Here is a 12,968-nt window from a genome sequence, read left to right on the forward strand (position 1 = left end):
GTAAAAAGACAAAAATAATTGGCTAAGTTCTACAAGTTTGCTCTGACTGCGTAGCACATTATATATTAATTTTTATTGCAATACTACAGATATATACAATATGCAAATAATTTTGATCAGAATAATACAGGTCTATCAATCATAAAACAGAGTTAGAAAAAAGGGTTTTTTGTATTTGGGTATTTGATAATACAGTACAAACCTGAATTCAATGAATAGCATTAAATAATTATTTGTAGGTATTCAGATAGTTTTGAATGCTTTTCACTTTACTCTCAAATGGCTTAAAATCCAAATACAGCTAAATTAACTGTATCTGAAATCTGCCCCAAATCACAAGATTTCAAAAAAGTTGACCATTTCAGATTTAACAGATACATGCAAAAGTTCAGACTTGCATCTACATCATTCAGAGATGTGGACAAAAAGTGGAATTTGTTGTTTTTGCAGTTTAGTTTCCACGTATGGACCATGAAACTTTAGCAATGTTTATACATCACATCACATTTTTAAACAAGTGCAGAAACTTTTTTGTTCCATGATATGGGCCCCATGATATTTCTAAGACCAAAATTAAGGCTGTTTTTATAGCCTCTATATCTCAGGAACTAATGAAAATGCAAGCCTAAAATTTTGCCATGTACTGGGTGCAATTACATTATTTCCTGTAAGTATTTAATCAGAGGTGGTCAGTCGGGAGGTGACATCACATGGACTGACCCTGAATTAAGTGCAGCCTCCTATAATTCTGTACTATTATATCTTCAATTAAATTCAATTGGACTGTTCAGTATCTCACCTGGTGAAGTACAGCATGCTCCAGGCAGGTCACAGCTTAAGTGAGGCTTACATCCCCTATGGTAAGTTTCCCAGCCGAGTGTGAATTTGTGGGTAGAATTTGCAGTGGGCCTACATCCACTGCAGTCTGCTCTTCTTTAAGAGACAAGATTAGTATTTTTTTTTTATTTGTCAGACAATTATGACAACTGATTGTAGAGTTTTACAAGAAAACCAGAATGCAGGTACTGCTCTCACCACACACACACACACACACACACATACCTCCCAGGTATATGCTGGATAAGTCCATCTTTCCTGCCACACAATCTCCAGTTTCACAGCAAAAGCAAACAGTGTTGTTCCCCTCTATCGAGCGCCAGCTGAACAAATCAGACATTACGTCTGAAATGAGTTAGCTCTTAAATAAATAAGTCATCTTTGTTTCAGCATCAATCAAGTTTTTCCCAAGTGAAGTCTTACTAAATATGATATTTACAGAATGTAATGCAAAGTGGCAAAAAAAGTATGCAAACCCTTTGAAATTACCTGGTTTTCAGCATTAATTGGTCAACAAAATGGTGATCTATTCTTCATCTAAATCAGAAGTATAGACAAACACATTGTGCTGAAGCTAATAACAAAAACAACTAATCTTTCAAAGTATTTATTGTGCATACCAGATAGACCAGGGGTGTTCAATCTTATCCGGTGTGGCTGCAGCTTTTCACACCAAACAAGCTGAGCACACTTGATTTTACTAGTTCCTCTCAGGCTTCAAACATTTCATCAAGTGACCTCCTGCTATGTTGGATTGAAAACCTGCAGCCACACCAGCCCTTTGCAGATAAGATTGGACACCCCTGAAATAGACATTCACAGTGCTGGTGGAAAAAGTAATTGAACCCTTGGAATTAATAACTGCTCTTCCTTACAGAACTGCTTCAGCTCAGCCATGTTCTTAGGATGTCTACTGTGAATGGCTTTCTTGAGGTCTTTCCACAGCACCTCTACTGGGATATGGTGTGGGCTCTAACTGGGCCAGCTCAAATGCAAACTAAATTTTTTTAAGCTATTCTGAGTTAATGTTTAGGGTCATTGTCCTGCTGCATCGCCCACCTTCTACTGAGCTTCAGCCAAAGGACATCCACCCAGATATTATCCTGTAGTGTACCTTGATAACTTGGACTAATTGCCATCATTGAGGGAAAAAAAAAAAAATTCCAAGCCAGAGGCAGTAAAGCAGCCCCAAATCCTTATGCTCTTCTCTCCGCGCTTCACTGTTAGGATGATGTTTTCGCGTTGGTACGCAGTACCCTTTTCACACTATAGATAGCGCTGCCTTTCCTTCTCAACCATTTCAACCTCAGTTTCATCAGTCCACAAAACATTTTCCTAGTAGCTTTCTTCGAGTGTCAAGGTGCTCTTTGGCAAACTTCAGGCATGCAGTGATGTTTTTTTATGGAAAGCAGAGGCTTTCTCCATGGTGTCCTGCCACACGTTAACTACTAAGTTGATTCCTTCAAGCTTTCAGCTGTCACTCTAGGATTCTGTTTTTACTTCACTGAGCATTCAGCATTGTGCCTTTTGAGTAATCTTGGCTGGGCACCCACTTCTCAGGTAAACACAATACTAAATCGTCTCTAACTGCAGACTGATGAACACCAAAACTCAATGAGATGACTTTGTAACCCTTTCTAGCTTGATGCAAATCAACAGTTCTTGATTGTAGGCCTTTTGAGATTTCTTCTGGTGATTCATGACTCACATCAGCAGAAGCTTTTTGTGAATAGAAAACACCAAAATGTTTGAGAGGTTATTATCAAAAGACTAGTCCAAGGAGCTCCAACCAACATATCCAATCTTATTTATTGGACTCCAGGTTTGCTAACTCCTGGCTTCAATTTGCTTGTGTTGAAGTCACTAGCCTAGGGATTCACATACTCTTTCCAACCTGTGCTGTGAATGACATATTTAATATGGACAAAAACATTATTATTTTTGTGTCATTATTTTACACAGATTGTGTTTGTTCTTGATTTGTAAATTAGATGAAGATCAAACAATATTTTAAGACAACTTAATACATAAATACAAGCACTTTCAAGGTTCACATACTTTTTCTTGCCATTGTAGAACCTGCAAATCTTAAAATAAACATCAAATAACTGACCTGAATGAAGGTCCATGAAAATAGCAAGCCTTATTTTGGGAGTCAGATGGACTGTGGTGAAGAGTAGCTCTCAAATGGCAGCTAATGAAAACCTAAGAGGTGTAAAGATGGCACAAAGAATGAAAGAATGCAAGGTAATGTGCCACTGAAAATCATTTTAAAAAACTTTTAATAACCATCTGTAGATGCAACTGGGCAGCCGCTGCTCTATTTCTAGGCAGTCAAAAGTAAACAGGATAGGAGATGGCATTGCCATACAGCATCCTTAGAACAACTTAGAGACAAGCTCATTACACACTCTATAATAGTAACCAGAATTTAACCTGTTTTCTCTGATCCTGGGGGAAGCTGAAAGCCGGAATGCTGAACCTGAGGACGTTCTCCTCTGGCCTGTTGTAATATTTAGAAGACGAGTTTGGCAGCATGCTATCAACCAGACACCTGGGAGCAAATAAAGCATTTTCTCCGAGTTCAGTGGCAGTCTGATCTAAAAGAACAGGTCTGAGAAAGTTTCACTTTTAAACATTCAAAGGACTTTACCACTAACCCATGGTTGGATATAAACTCATAGCTGGGCTTTGAGAACGGGTCAGAATTAGCAGTGGCCACACAGCTGTCCACGAAGATTCGTAAAGGAGGGTGCAATGGGGCATATACTGCTGCTTCCAGGAGCAATGGCTCTCCCTGCTGGAAATGAGTGGACTGACGAGTGGAGCCACTGCCATCTGAGGTGAGACAAAAATCAACTACAATCATTTGTGTGCAAATCTCTCTTTCCTCATGTCAATACAGACACTTTGAGCCAGATTCATAAAACATGGTGTTAACAATGCTATGCCACGCAAAATATGCACCACAGTAAAAATGAGCTATTCAGAAATCACTGTGGTGGTGATTAGAGCGATGGTATCTTTTAACTCTGCAGTATTTTCTCCAGTGTCCCAAGCAAGAGCCAACTGAAATTTGACACGTAAACGAGGTCATACATGTTAAAGACCCACACTCCAAGTGGCTGCCAAAACAGATAAAAAAACAAAAACAAACAAAAAAAAAAAATACTGAGAAACAAAGCTATAAATTTTAAGGGAAAACAGTGCTGACATTTTTTTTTTTGGTAAAGATGCTTTTAACTTTTTCTGATACTTTGTTTCTTGATTAAAAGTTTGTTCTATAAAAAAAAAATGACATTTATATGTTTCAAAATCAAAATCAAACTTAAAATTACAGATTCCTAAATAGATCTTTCGGAACTTTTCCAGCCCTCGGAAAACTTGCATTTACTCATAGTGGCCGTTCAGTCCAGATTCCTATGCAGAAAGCCGGACAACATTCCACTGTCAAACATCTCTTTCCAAAGAAGTATATATATACACATATTATTGTCCCCCCTTTTTTTCTCTATTACAGATAAGAGCCAGAAAAAAAACTGAAAAAAGTTTAATAGTTTTCATGGTGGCCGTGTTTATTTACTGTGTCCATGGAAATGACAATGAACACGAAAAGACAGTCTGTTTACTTTTCTGACAACTGTATCACTGCATAACTCTTAAATGTCCAGACAAGCGTAATATTTGGTTATTTGTGTTGCTATGTATAGATGCAATTAAAAGACATTTTCTTGTCGTTCCCACATTTTCTTTCAATCTAATTTGTTCATGGACGTTCGGATTTGCTACAGTTATAAGGCACTTGAGGCAGAACTTTTGCAAGCTGTGACATACAGAAGTAGAGGCAGCTCTGTATGTTTAGTCGCACATCATACTTGCTTTACTTTCGACAACATCAAGCTCGCTCTGACCCTTGCTCTCTCACACAGTGGTACATGGTAAACATTTTGGCTGTGCTGTCTGCCTGCTCCAAATACCCTGAAGAATACCCTGCTTGTACGATCAATTTTTACAAATTATGAATTTTACATATTAGAAAACAAAAATATTTTCCCATACTTTCTTTTCTTTTTTCCATACTTATCCAGACCTGGAATTTATTAAAATCAAATTCCACACTTTTCCATACTGCGCAGGAACCCTAACTTCTAACTGTAGGAATTTTACTTTTGCACACAAGATATTTAAATAATTAAATAATAATAATTATAAACTATTATAAATAAAAAATTAAAGTTAAATAATAATAATTCAAGTCATTTTTCAATTCATTATAATTGCAGTAATATGTAATTAGAATCTCAACAGGTCAAATTATTCTTCACATATTTGGAATGCAAGCTAAACATACTTTCCACACACAGCATGGGAATTCGCCAAACACTGAATCTGGCACAGGAAGAAGAAGCTGTTTTAAGTACAGTGCCAGTTAAATCTGCCATAATTAAATTCTTGCTTGAGCAAGTCTTTCTCTCTTCTGTACTCTTACAACAGCAGTTAAAAGGCAGGTCATGACGTTCAGTCCAAACAGATCAAGACGTGTCTTTTAACCACACTGGTTAATCAGCTGTGTGTACTATTTGTTGCATGTGTGACCAAACATGGAAACATTACAGAAAACATCATTTAATCCACATTGGCGTCTTACCAGGAATTTTACCAGAGTGGTTCAGGCATTATTTTTTGAGAGATTGTGTGGCATTATGAATGGCTTCTGCCATATGTAAATTGTGCAAATTGTGGAACTGGATGAAAATGCCAATAATCCTCATTTATGAATGGGCAAAAATTGGAGATAAGTCAGAACAAAATAAGTAAGTAAGTAAACAGTGAGATTCAACTGGTAGATCACCTTTAACAACACGTAAAGAGAAGTGCAGCAATCCAGCTGCTTCTATAGTGGAGGTCATAGGTAACCAGGTAGGGCTGAGTGGTTCCGCACTCACTCTAAACCTTCTGTGGGAGATACAAAAAGATAAAAAAACAAGCAGAATTTCTGTCAGGACAGTGGGAAGAGAACATGGTTATCGTACACCGAAAACACAGCCAACCTTTTATAATGGCACTCAATGGGAACCACAGTAGGAGTGCGTCTGAAAATCAGGATGCCATCCAAGGTGAGAAAAGGACCAGAAGAAAACACCAACTTATTGGAGTAGATGAGCCAGTCACCATTTACCTAAAAATTACAGGAAAAAAATACAGCTTTACAACTGCTCACACCACTGACTTCTCAGTTTTATCATTTTACTTCTCACCAAGCAGTACTTCGAGCTCCACTACAGCTCTAGAGGAAACTTGGTACACAAGTAGTTTTTCCTGACATAGTACAGTCAGAGCCATCAGGCTGTTTTTGTGTGGGAGTTTTTCTGACCATATCACACATCTTTACATGACATCACACGCACAGGCTGAAAAAGAAGGTCCAGCTTGATGTTTACAAATCAAATGCAAAAGCAATATTGTACTGATAAAGAGATGATGACAATTGTACATAACTCACATTCTCGGAAGACACGGTCACAAAGTTTTGATTGGGTTTTCTTTTAAAACTTTAACACATTCACAGTAATCATACTGATCTGCTCTGGAAAGGGGTCCAGCACAACTAACATTACAAAATAGTCTGCTGCATGTTGCGTGGAATTACACATTTCCACCAGAGAGGTCTCCAAATCAGCAAAACTTACATAGTGCACATTTACATAGCACAAGAACTTTTCATGTTACTTTTCCATTTTGAATAACTTCTAAAAACAAACACCAATTATTTCAGCAGCTCCATGATTCCATGTTTGGGGTGCAATATATTGTGACTGTACATTTACAAATATGTACATAGAGATAAAACACATTTTAAACACAGGCACATATCCTTCACAACAACCTATGTGCATGTTTTAGATAAATAACTTAAATCCTACAGCACTTAGAAAACAGTATTTCTGCCTGCCCCAGTCACCACAATACAATAAAAAATAAAAATGTCCTCAATGCCCTCATTCCCTTAGCATGAATGCTAACGTTAGTTAACCACATTGTGTTTTTTTTTCTAATTTTATGCTAAAAACTATCAACTGTCACTCATTTAAGCCATTGTCAGCAAACAGACCTTGTAAAAAAAACATGGTTAAATGGACGTTTCTTAGACTAAGTAGCTAAGAAACAAACAAAGAAATAAACAAGTGAGGGCTAACGGCACTCCAATCGTGGAATAACCCAGCTCGTGCTGGTTGTTTGTCATTTCTTACCCAAGACTCGCTACCACAGTCTTGTAAACCTGCAGAAATGATCATGTGAGAGGCGGTGAGAAAGTCTGTCTGAGGCTTGCACTCAATGGCAGCGCCGCCATCCTCACCGAGCCGAACAGCCCGCGGTGAGAAAGGAAGGCCGCGTCCGAAGTACTTTCTCTTCACCACTATCCTCCAGTTTTTCTCTCCACACTTCACAATTAGACCCCCATTCTCTGAGGCATTTTTAACTTTTGAGAACGAATATCCGGGGAATATTTTGTCAGACTCGTCGTGTGGACTATCATAGTCACTTTTATTGAGTGAAGACTCTTCCTCTGGCGTCTTCTCGAACTTTCCAGAAGAGGCAGAAGAGTTGGTATTCGGACTTTCGTATACAGGTCGGGGCCCACAGGCTACAAGAGCACACAAACTGATTAAGAAAAGTACTTGTATCATTTTAGGGTATTTACTATATATTATGTGTCTAAGATAAAGCTCGAAGTGGACATAAACTAAGTAAGAAGCTTCCCAACCAGTCAACGTCTTGAATGCGGAACTCTTAAGTAGGCGCTGTTGAACTCTAGGGACGGCTTTTGTTGACGGACACGTAGTCCCAGAGGCGCTGTAAGGGTACAAATTCTCTGTTTGTTCACGAAAATAAAAGAAAACTGTGCACATTTTTCATGTATGCTGAAATGTATGTAAGAGAGAATATATTAATTTCATCATAGATGTGCATGTAAAAGCTAGAGTGACGTTTTGAATCGTTCTTTATACGCAGCCAGTTCATGGAGAAGACAGGCAAAGTGACAGGTGAGCTCATAGACTGGGGAGAGCGATTATGTGGACAAGATAAAGTGACCATCGGAAGCAATTTGAAAGATACTTTAGTGAAAAATGCCCACGATGGACTGTCCAAGCCGCTGGCAGACTGTGACAGATGTTCTCTGATATCAGGAGAATGTCTCTACTACCATTATGGCTGTGATGGGCAGGATGACAGAGGTTGGGGTTGTGGATACAGGACTGTTCAGACCATATGCTCATGGTTGTTCAGTGGATCTCAGTCTGGAACCAGACCTCCCCCAAGTCTAGCAGAAATCCAGCAAGCTCTGGTCACAGTAGGAGATAAACCATCTTCCCTCTTGGGCTCCAGAGAATGGATAGGAACCTATGAAGCTGCTCTGGTGCTCGACCAACTTTATGATGTTCCTTGCCGTATCTCACATGTGCGGAGTGGTGGGTCAGAGCTTGAGCAGGCCGCAGAGGAACTTCACCATCATTTCCTCACCCGTGGGTCTCCTGTAATGATGGGTGGGGACAGGGACAACTCCTCTAAAGGCATTCTGGGAGTGTGCACTGGGAAACAGGGGAGCTACCTGTTAATAATGGACCCCCACTACTATGGCCCTGCGCTGGATAAAGAGTCTTTGCAGAGGCAGGGCTGGGTGGCGTGGAAGCGAGTGAGCTCTCTAGATCAGTGCTCCTTCTATAATCTTTGTTTGCCACAAACAAAAATGTAATTTTGATAATTAATGTGATACAGTTCTGTTCTTAATCTCTAATTGGTTTCAGCATAAATAACCAATGTCGGCTAAAGGGTGCCTTGTGTGAGTTTGTCTAAAAGCAGAGGTGGAGTGGCCTTAATCTGCACTCAAGTGGAAGTATTGTTACTTGGTGAAATAAAAATACAGGTCAAAAATCTTCTAAAGTACTGAGGAAGCTCTACACCTATAAAAGGTGCTTCTTTAAAGGTTCTTTAGTAAAGGCAGTGGTTCTGTGTAGAATCATTTCATGCTTAAATGGTTCTTTGCATGGTGGAGTGGCTCTTCCGATTGGTGGATTACGTTATATATGGTTCTATATAGATCCTTTTTGAAAATTGTTCTATATAATACCAAAAAGGGTTCTGCTGTTGTTCCGATTGTTCAAGCTTGTAACAATAGAAGAATCTTTTTCGGTACTATATGGAACCATACAACACATTACCTTAACAAGCTTCAGTTAGTCCAGAACGCTGCAGCCAGAGTTCTCAGCAAAACGAGGAAATTCGACCACATTAGCCCAATTTTGTGTACCTTACATTGGTTGCCAGTTAAATTCTGCATTGAGTACAAAATTCTTCTACTGACATATAAAGCTTTGAATGGCCTGCTCCTCAGTACCTCAGTGACCTTATTTCCTATTATCAACCGACACGCCCACTTAGATCACAAGGTGCGGGCTCATTATTAGTACCCAGAATAAATAAAGTTACGTCAGGGGGAAGAGCCTTTTCATGCAAAGCCCCCCAGCTTTGGAATAGCCTACCAGTCTGTGTTCGGGACTCAGACACAGCCTCCATCTTTAAGTCTAGGCTAAAAACTTACCGGTTTAGTCGAGCTTTTGGTTAATTTGTTTTTCTAACTACGTCCCTCTTTTTCTCACAAATATACTAGAGTAGAATCTAATCATCATTTGAGAATAGTAAAGAAAAAATCTATCAAATTTGTTGTTGAGTTCATAAAACTCATGGGCTGGTTCCTACTCACCTCTACCTAAACACTACTGGAAATAGTTTTAAACAGACTGTAGGACAACAGTTTGAGCTATACTGCAGTGCTTTTTCAGGGATTTCTGATTGTAACTGCAAGTTGAGGCTCTTGTGCCCTCTTCTGGTCAATACAGTTCACTTTCACTCACCACATTCATATTAACACTGTGCAATTGCAGCATTAGCACATTTATTGTGAGGAGACTAAATCATTGACACTGAAGCTTAAGTAATCAATTGGTTTATTGACTAACCACATTAACAGTGAAAATTCCACAGCACAACAGGACATTTAAAACAAGGCCTACATTTGTATTAATAGTGTTCTGCTTAGACACACAGCTTTGTCGCATCTTCAAGGGGAGAAACAGTTAATGATAACAGAAGGAGAAAAGCTGATACTTTTCATTCATATCACGTGGTACAGTTTTACAGGCAAACATGCAAATGCAGCTAGTGATCAAAGGCAAAGATTAAGACGTTAGTGGAACTTTATTGTTATATTGGGTTTGAATTTTTTAAGACGTCTCATTTGAGCAAGCTGCCAAAGCTTGAAAACATGTTGAAAGAAATACTTAAAGTGAAGAAAAAATGATCTTGTAACTATAATTTTGCACAGGCTGCCAAAGTTAATTTTCCAAAGTTGGACATAAAATATATAAAATAATATAACATTGACTCCATTCAACCTATATAACCTATGACATTTGCACTAATCAAAATAACATATTTATTATTTATTATTGAACTTGTAAAAGCAGTTATAAAATGAGATATGGCTTTAATTATGTATTTTTTCACTCTATATGTTGTTGAGAGTGGCTTTACACAAGACGTATCAATGCTATATCATGATTAATACGTTTTTTACGTTAAACATCAGCTGTTTTTCTTTTCAACTTCATTATATCTGAAATGGTTATGAATGGACATACAGCAATTCGTAATGAGACACTTCAAATATATGCCACCAAAAATACACTCATTAGTATTAGGATCACAGCCTCTGATTATATAATGGCAAATGCAATGCAGTGGCAGATTATATCATTTGATAACACCTTATTAGTCAGCCACACAGTCATTATAGAAGATCTGGAAGTTCTTGTCCACATCCATTCTACCCCTCAGAAACTTTTCCAAATTCTTAATGGGAACCTCCACCATGTTGTTATTGACATGGTCATTAAGTCCATATGCACTGAACACTGGGAACTTGTAGCGCACTGAATAAGGTGCGTTATGATCAAAGTCGGTGCAGCAATAAGCAGTCCACATATATTCAGGAATGGCCACACGGTCCAAGTTATCACGGCGGATCATGTTGCCAGAGGTCGTGATCCCTGTAATGATGTAGGCCGTTCCGCGGCAGTAGTTGTTGAGGCGTTTGCGGATGAGCTGCTCGTGTGCGGCCCAAGGCCCAACACTGAACTCCTTAATCTGAGGCACCACGTTAGTGAGGGTGTAAGTGGCAGCTTTGTCCATCGGGTCGGCCTGGTGCTGGTCTGGGTTCAGTTGGCCACGTTCGTACTGTACCACGTCAGCATAGTCCTCCAGCACGGCCTGCGTGTCCTCAAAGTTCTTATGCATGTGGGAGGACTGGGGGAAGGGCTCCATATTACTGCTGCCCTTGTCAGAAGCCAACTGCACGCAGAGAAACAGATGGTAAAAATGAGTGTCAGAGAGATTAAATGACCTCAAAACATAAATAAAAGGAAGACTGGATGATATCCACTAAAGAAAATGGATCCATGGAAATATATGGAATGTATGGATATGGAATAAATGTTAGATAAATGGAAAGTTCAATGTGATTAATTTATTAAAATGAATTATAAAAAAATAAGGATTGAATTCCCCCACAAACATGAACAAAAGCACTGAAAAAACTGAACAATATTATATATTATATATAATATATATGATATTGTAAACATGATGAAATGGAAAAAGATTAAATGAATAGTAATTATATCAAAAGCTTAATTGGGTATGAAAATAGAGCAAAAACCTGGTAAAAAATGATTGTCAGAAAGATCCTTAAAACATAAAAAAGGATGACTGGATGATCATATAGTCCTAAAAATATGGATTTGTGGAAAAGTTTGGGCACCCCGGTCAAATAAGATGTTTTGTTGATTTTCCAAGTAAAGACAAGTAAACACATCCTCTACAGACAACACACTTCTGCACATTTTAATACATTTAACACTGTTTATTTGCTCGATTTAACATATTGGGAAAAATAAAACAAAAAGTGTTCCCTCTGTTAAAGTTATGGCACATTTCATAATTTTCAGTGTGTCAAATAAATAGAAATTGTGCACTACAATTTGCAGAAAAATGCAGTGTTTAAGAATACTTAACATCACTGGTACTTATTTTTACTTAGAAAATTAACAAAACATCATAGTTGACCAGGGATATTCCTTCGCATTGAACTCTACATTAAAATATAAGGAATGCATATTAAATATATGGAAGTATATGTTTAACTATGTAATTAAATAAAGTGAATAGCACCACAGAGAACAAGTAGGCATGAAAGTTTTTGGGTTTTTTTTTCAGATTTTTTATTTCAACTTGAATTTCCTGATCATACTGATTTATGCACAGCAGAGACAGGCTCACTTACCTGTGGTTCAAACATCCAAGGAAAGTCCACTCTCTTCTCCCCGTCAGACTTCTTAAAAGTATAGGCAGAGTACACAGGGATGTGTTTCTGGGGGTCGTACAGGGAGACGAAGCGGGGTTTGTCTTCATATCGCTGACATATCTTCTTAAGAGAGTTGCTAAGGTAGCCTCGAGGCGGAGTGCCCATGTAGAGAGAATCCTTACAGCGCTCAATATGGTTGAAGTCATCCACAACCCCAGCATTTACGTGCACAGTCAGAAGAAACAGCTGGATGACTAAAACTGTGCACAAGACACAGTGTGAGAGATTGCACCTCATGATAAGTAGCTCAGTTCCAGCTCTTTTCTATTTATTCTCAAATGTCTTCAGATATTTTCAACCTAGGTCCCTCGTGTCCCTGCTCCAGAGCTACGGGTAAAATGACAGAAGCATATGTAAAATCTACTGTCACTCGTCCTCTCACTATCTCTGTAGGCAGTCTATACTCATTAAGAGTGTACTCCTCAGAGGTAGAGGGAACAGACAACCATTGGCTTATTTCGAATGTTATCAGAGCTGTACTTTGAAGGCAGGAGTCATTTGCAGGTGTGTATGTAAATCATAAGCAAACTGAAATTTGAGCAGTTTAATCGCTTGGCTAAGAGAATATCACCATGGCTACTGTGCCGATAGACTTACCGCTGAGTGTTCTTAAGTCTTCTTAGAGACATTCACCATGATGTTATGCATT

General features: G+C 38.5%; 3 protein-coding genes across 5 annotated transcripts; 1 reads left to right on the forward strand and 2 right to left on the reverse strand.

Moving 5' to 3' along the window:
• Positions 1–727: 727 nt before the first annotated feature.
• On the reverse strand, positions 728–7,935 carry LOC118826738 (zona pellucida sperm-binding protein 3-like). The gene is made up of 8 exons (XM_036597791.1): positions 7,089–7,935; positions 5,889–6,016; positions 5,690–5,793; positions 3,498–3,675; positions 3,274–3,391; positions 2,951–3,042; positions 1,063–1,160; positions 728–933 (listed from the first exon to the last, which is right to left on the reverse strand). The coding sequence occupies exons 1-8, from the start codon at positions 7,746–7,748 to the stop codon at positions 836–838; spliced, it is 1,476 nt and encodes a 491-aa protein (XP_036453684.1). The 5' UTR covers positions 7,749–7,935; the 3' UTR covers positions 728–835.
• ufsp1 (UFM1-specific peptidase 1 (non-functional)) lies at positions 7,652–8,742 on the forward strand. Of its 3 annotated transcripts, none has more exons than XM_036597792.1 (2): positions 7,652–7,700; positions 7,852–8,742. In XM_036597792.1, exon 2 carries the CDS (start codon positions 7,859–7,861, stop codon positions 8,591–8,593), a length of 735 nt encoding a protein of 244 aa, XP_036453685.1. In that variant the 5' UTR covers positions 7,652–7,700; positions 7,852–7,858; the 3' UTR covers positions 8,594–8,742. The 3 variants fall into 3 exon arrangements, with proteins under 3 accessions (XP_036453685.1, XP_036453687.1, XP_036453686.1); XM_036597794.1 differs by having other exon boundaries at positions 7,668–7,694; XM_036597793.1 differs by having other exon boundaries at positions 7,679–7,755.
• Positions 8,743–10,384: 1,642 nt separating this feature from the next.
• si:dkey-85k7.10 (endonuclease domain-containing 1 protein) lies at positions 10,385–12,739 on the reverse strand. Its single transcript, XM_036596980.1, has 2 exons — positions 12,239–12,739; positions 10,385–11,247 (listed from the first exon to the last, which is right to left on the reverse strand). Exons 1-2 carry the CDS (start codon positions 12,554–12,556, stop codon positions 10,669–10,671), a joined length of 897 nt encoding a protein of 298 aa, XP_036452873.1. The 5' UTR covers positions 12,557–12,739; the 3' UTR covers positions 10,385–10,668.
• Positions 12,740–12,968: the final 229 nt, after the last annotated feature.

Source organism: Colossoma macropomum, unplaced genomic scaffold (genome assembly GCF_904425465.1).
Source record: "Colossoma macropomum unplaced genomic scaffold, Colossoma_macropomum, whole genome shotgun sequence".
NCBI classification, from domain to species: Eukaryota; Metazoa; Chordata; class Actinopteri; order Characiformes; family Serrasalmidae; genus Colossoma; species Colossoma macropomum.

Excerpts from the sequence above, each read along its gene's own strand:
- LOC118826738 (XM_036597791.1), bottom strand. The coding sequence starts at position 7,748 with ATGTGCACAGTTTTCTTTTATTTTCGTGAACAAACAGAGAATTTGTAC. Across the intron at positions 3,676-5,689 it reads CTCTTTACGTGTTGTTAAAG|ATGGCAGTGGCTCCACTCGT; the intron begins GTGATCTACCAG and ends GTCTCACCTCAG. Across the intron at positions 1,161-2,950 it reads TTTCATGGACCTTCATTCAG|CTGGCGCTCGATAGAGGGGA; the intron begins GTCAGTTATTTG and ends TGATTTGTTCAG.
- ufsp1 (XM_036597792.1), top strand. The coding sequence starts at position 7,859 with ATGGAGAAGACAGGCAAAGTGACAGGTGAGCTCATAGACTGGGGAGAG.
- si:dkey-85k7.10 (XM_036596980.1), bottom strand. The coding sequence starts at position 12,556 with ATGAGGTGCAATCTCTCACACTGTGTCTTGTGCACAGTTTTAGTCATC. Across the intron at positions 11,248-12,238 it reads CTTGGATGTTTGAACCACAG|TTGGCTTCTGACAAGGGCAG; the intron begins GTAAGTGAGCCT and ends CTCTGCGTGCAG.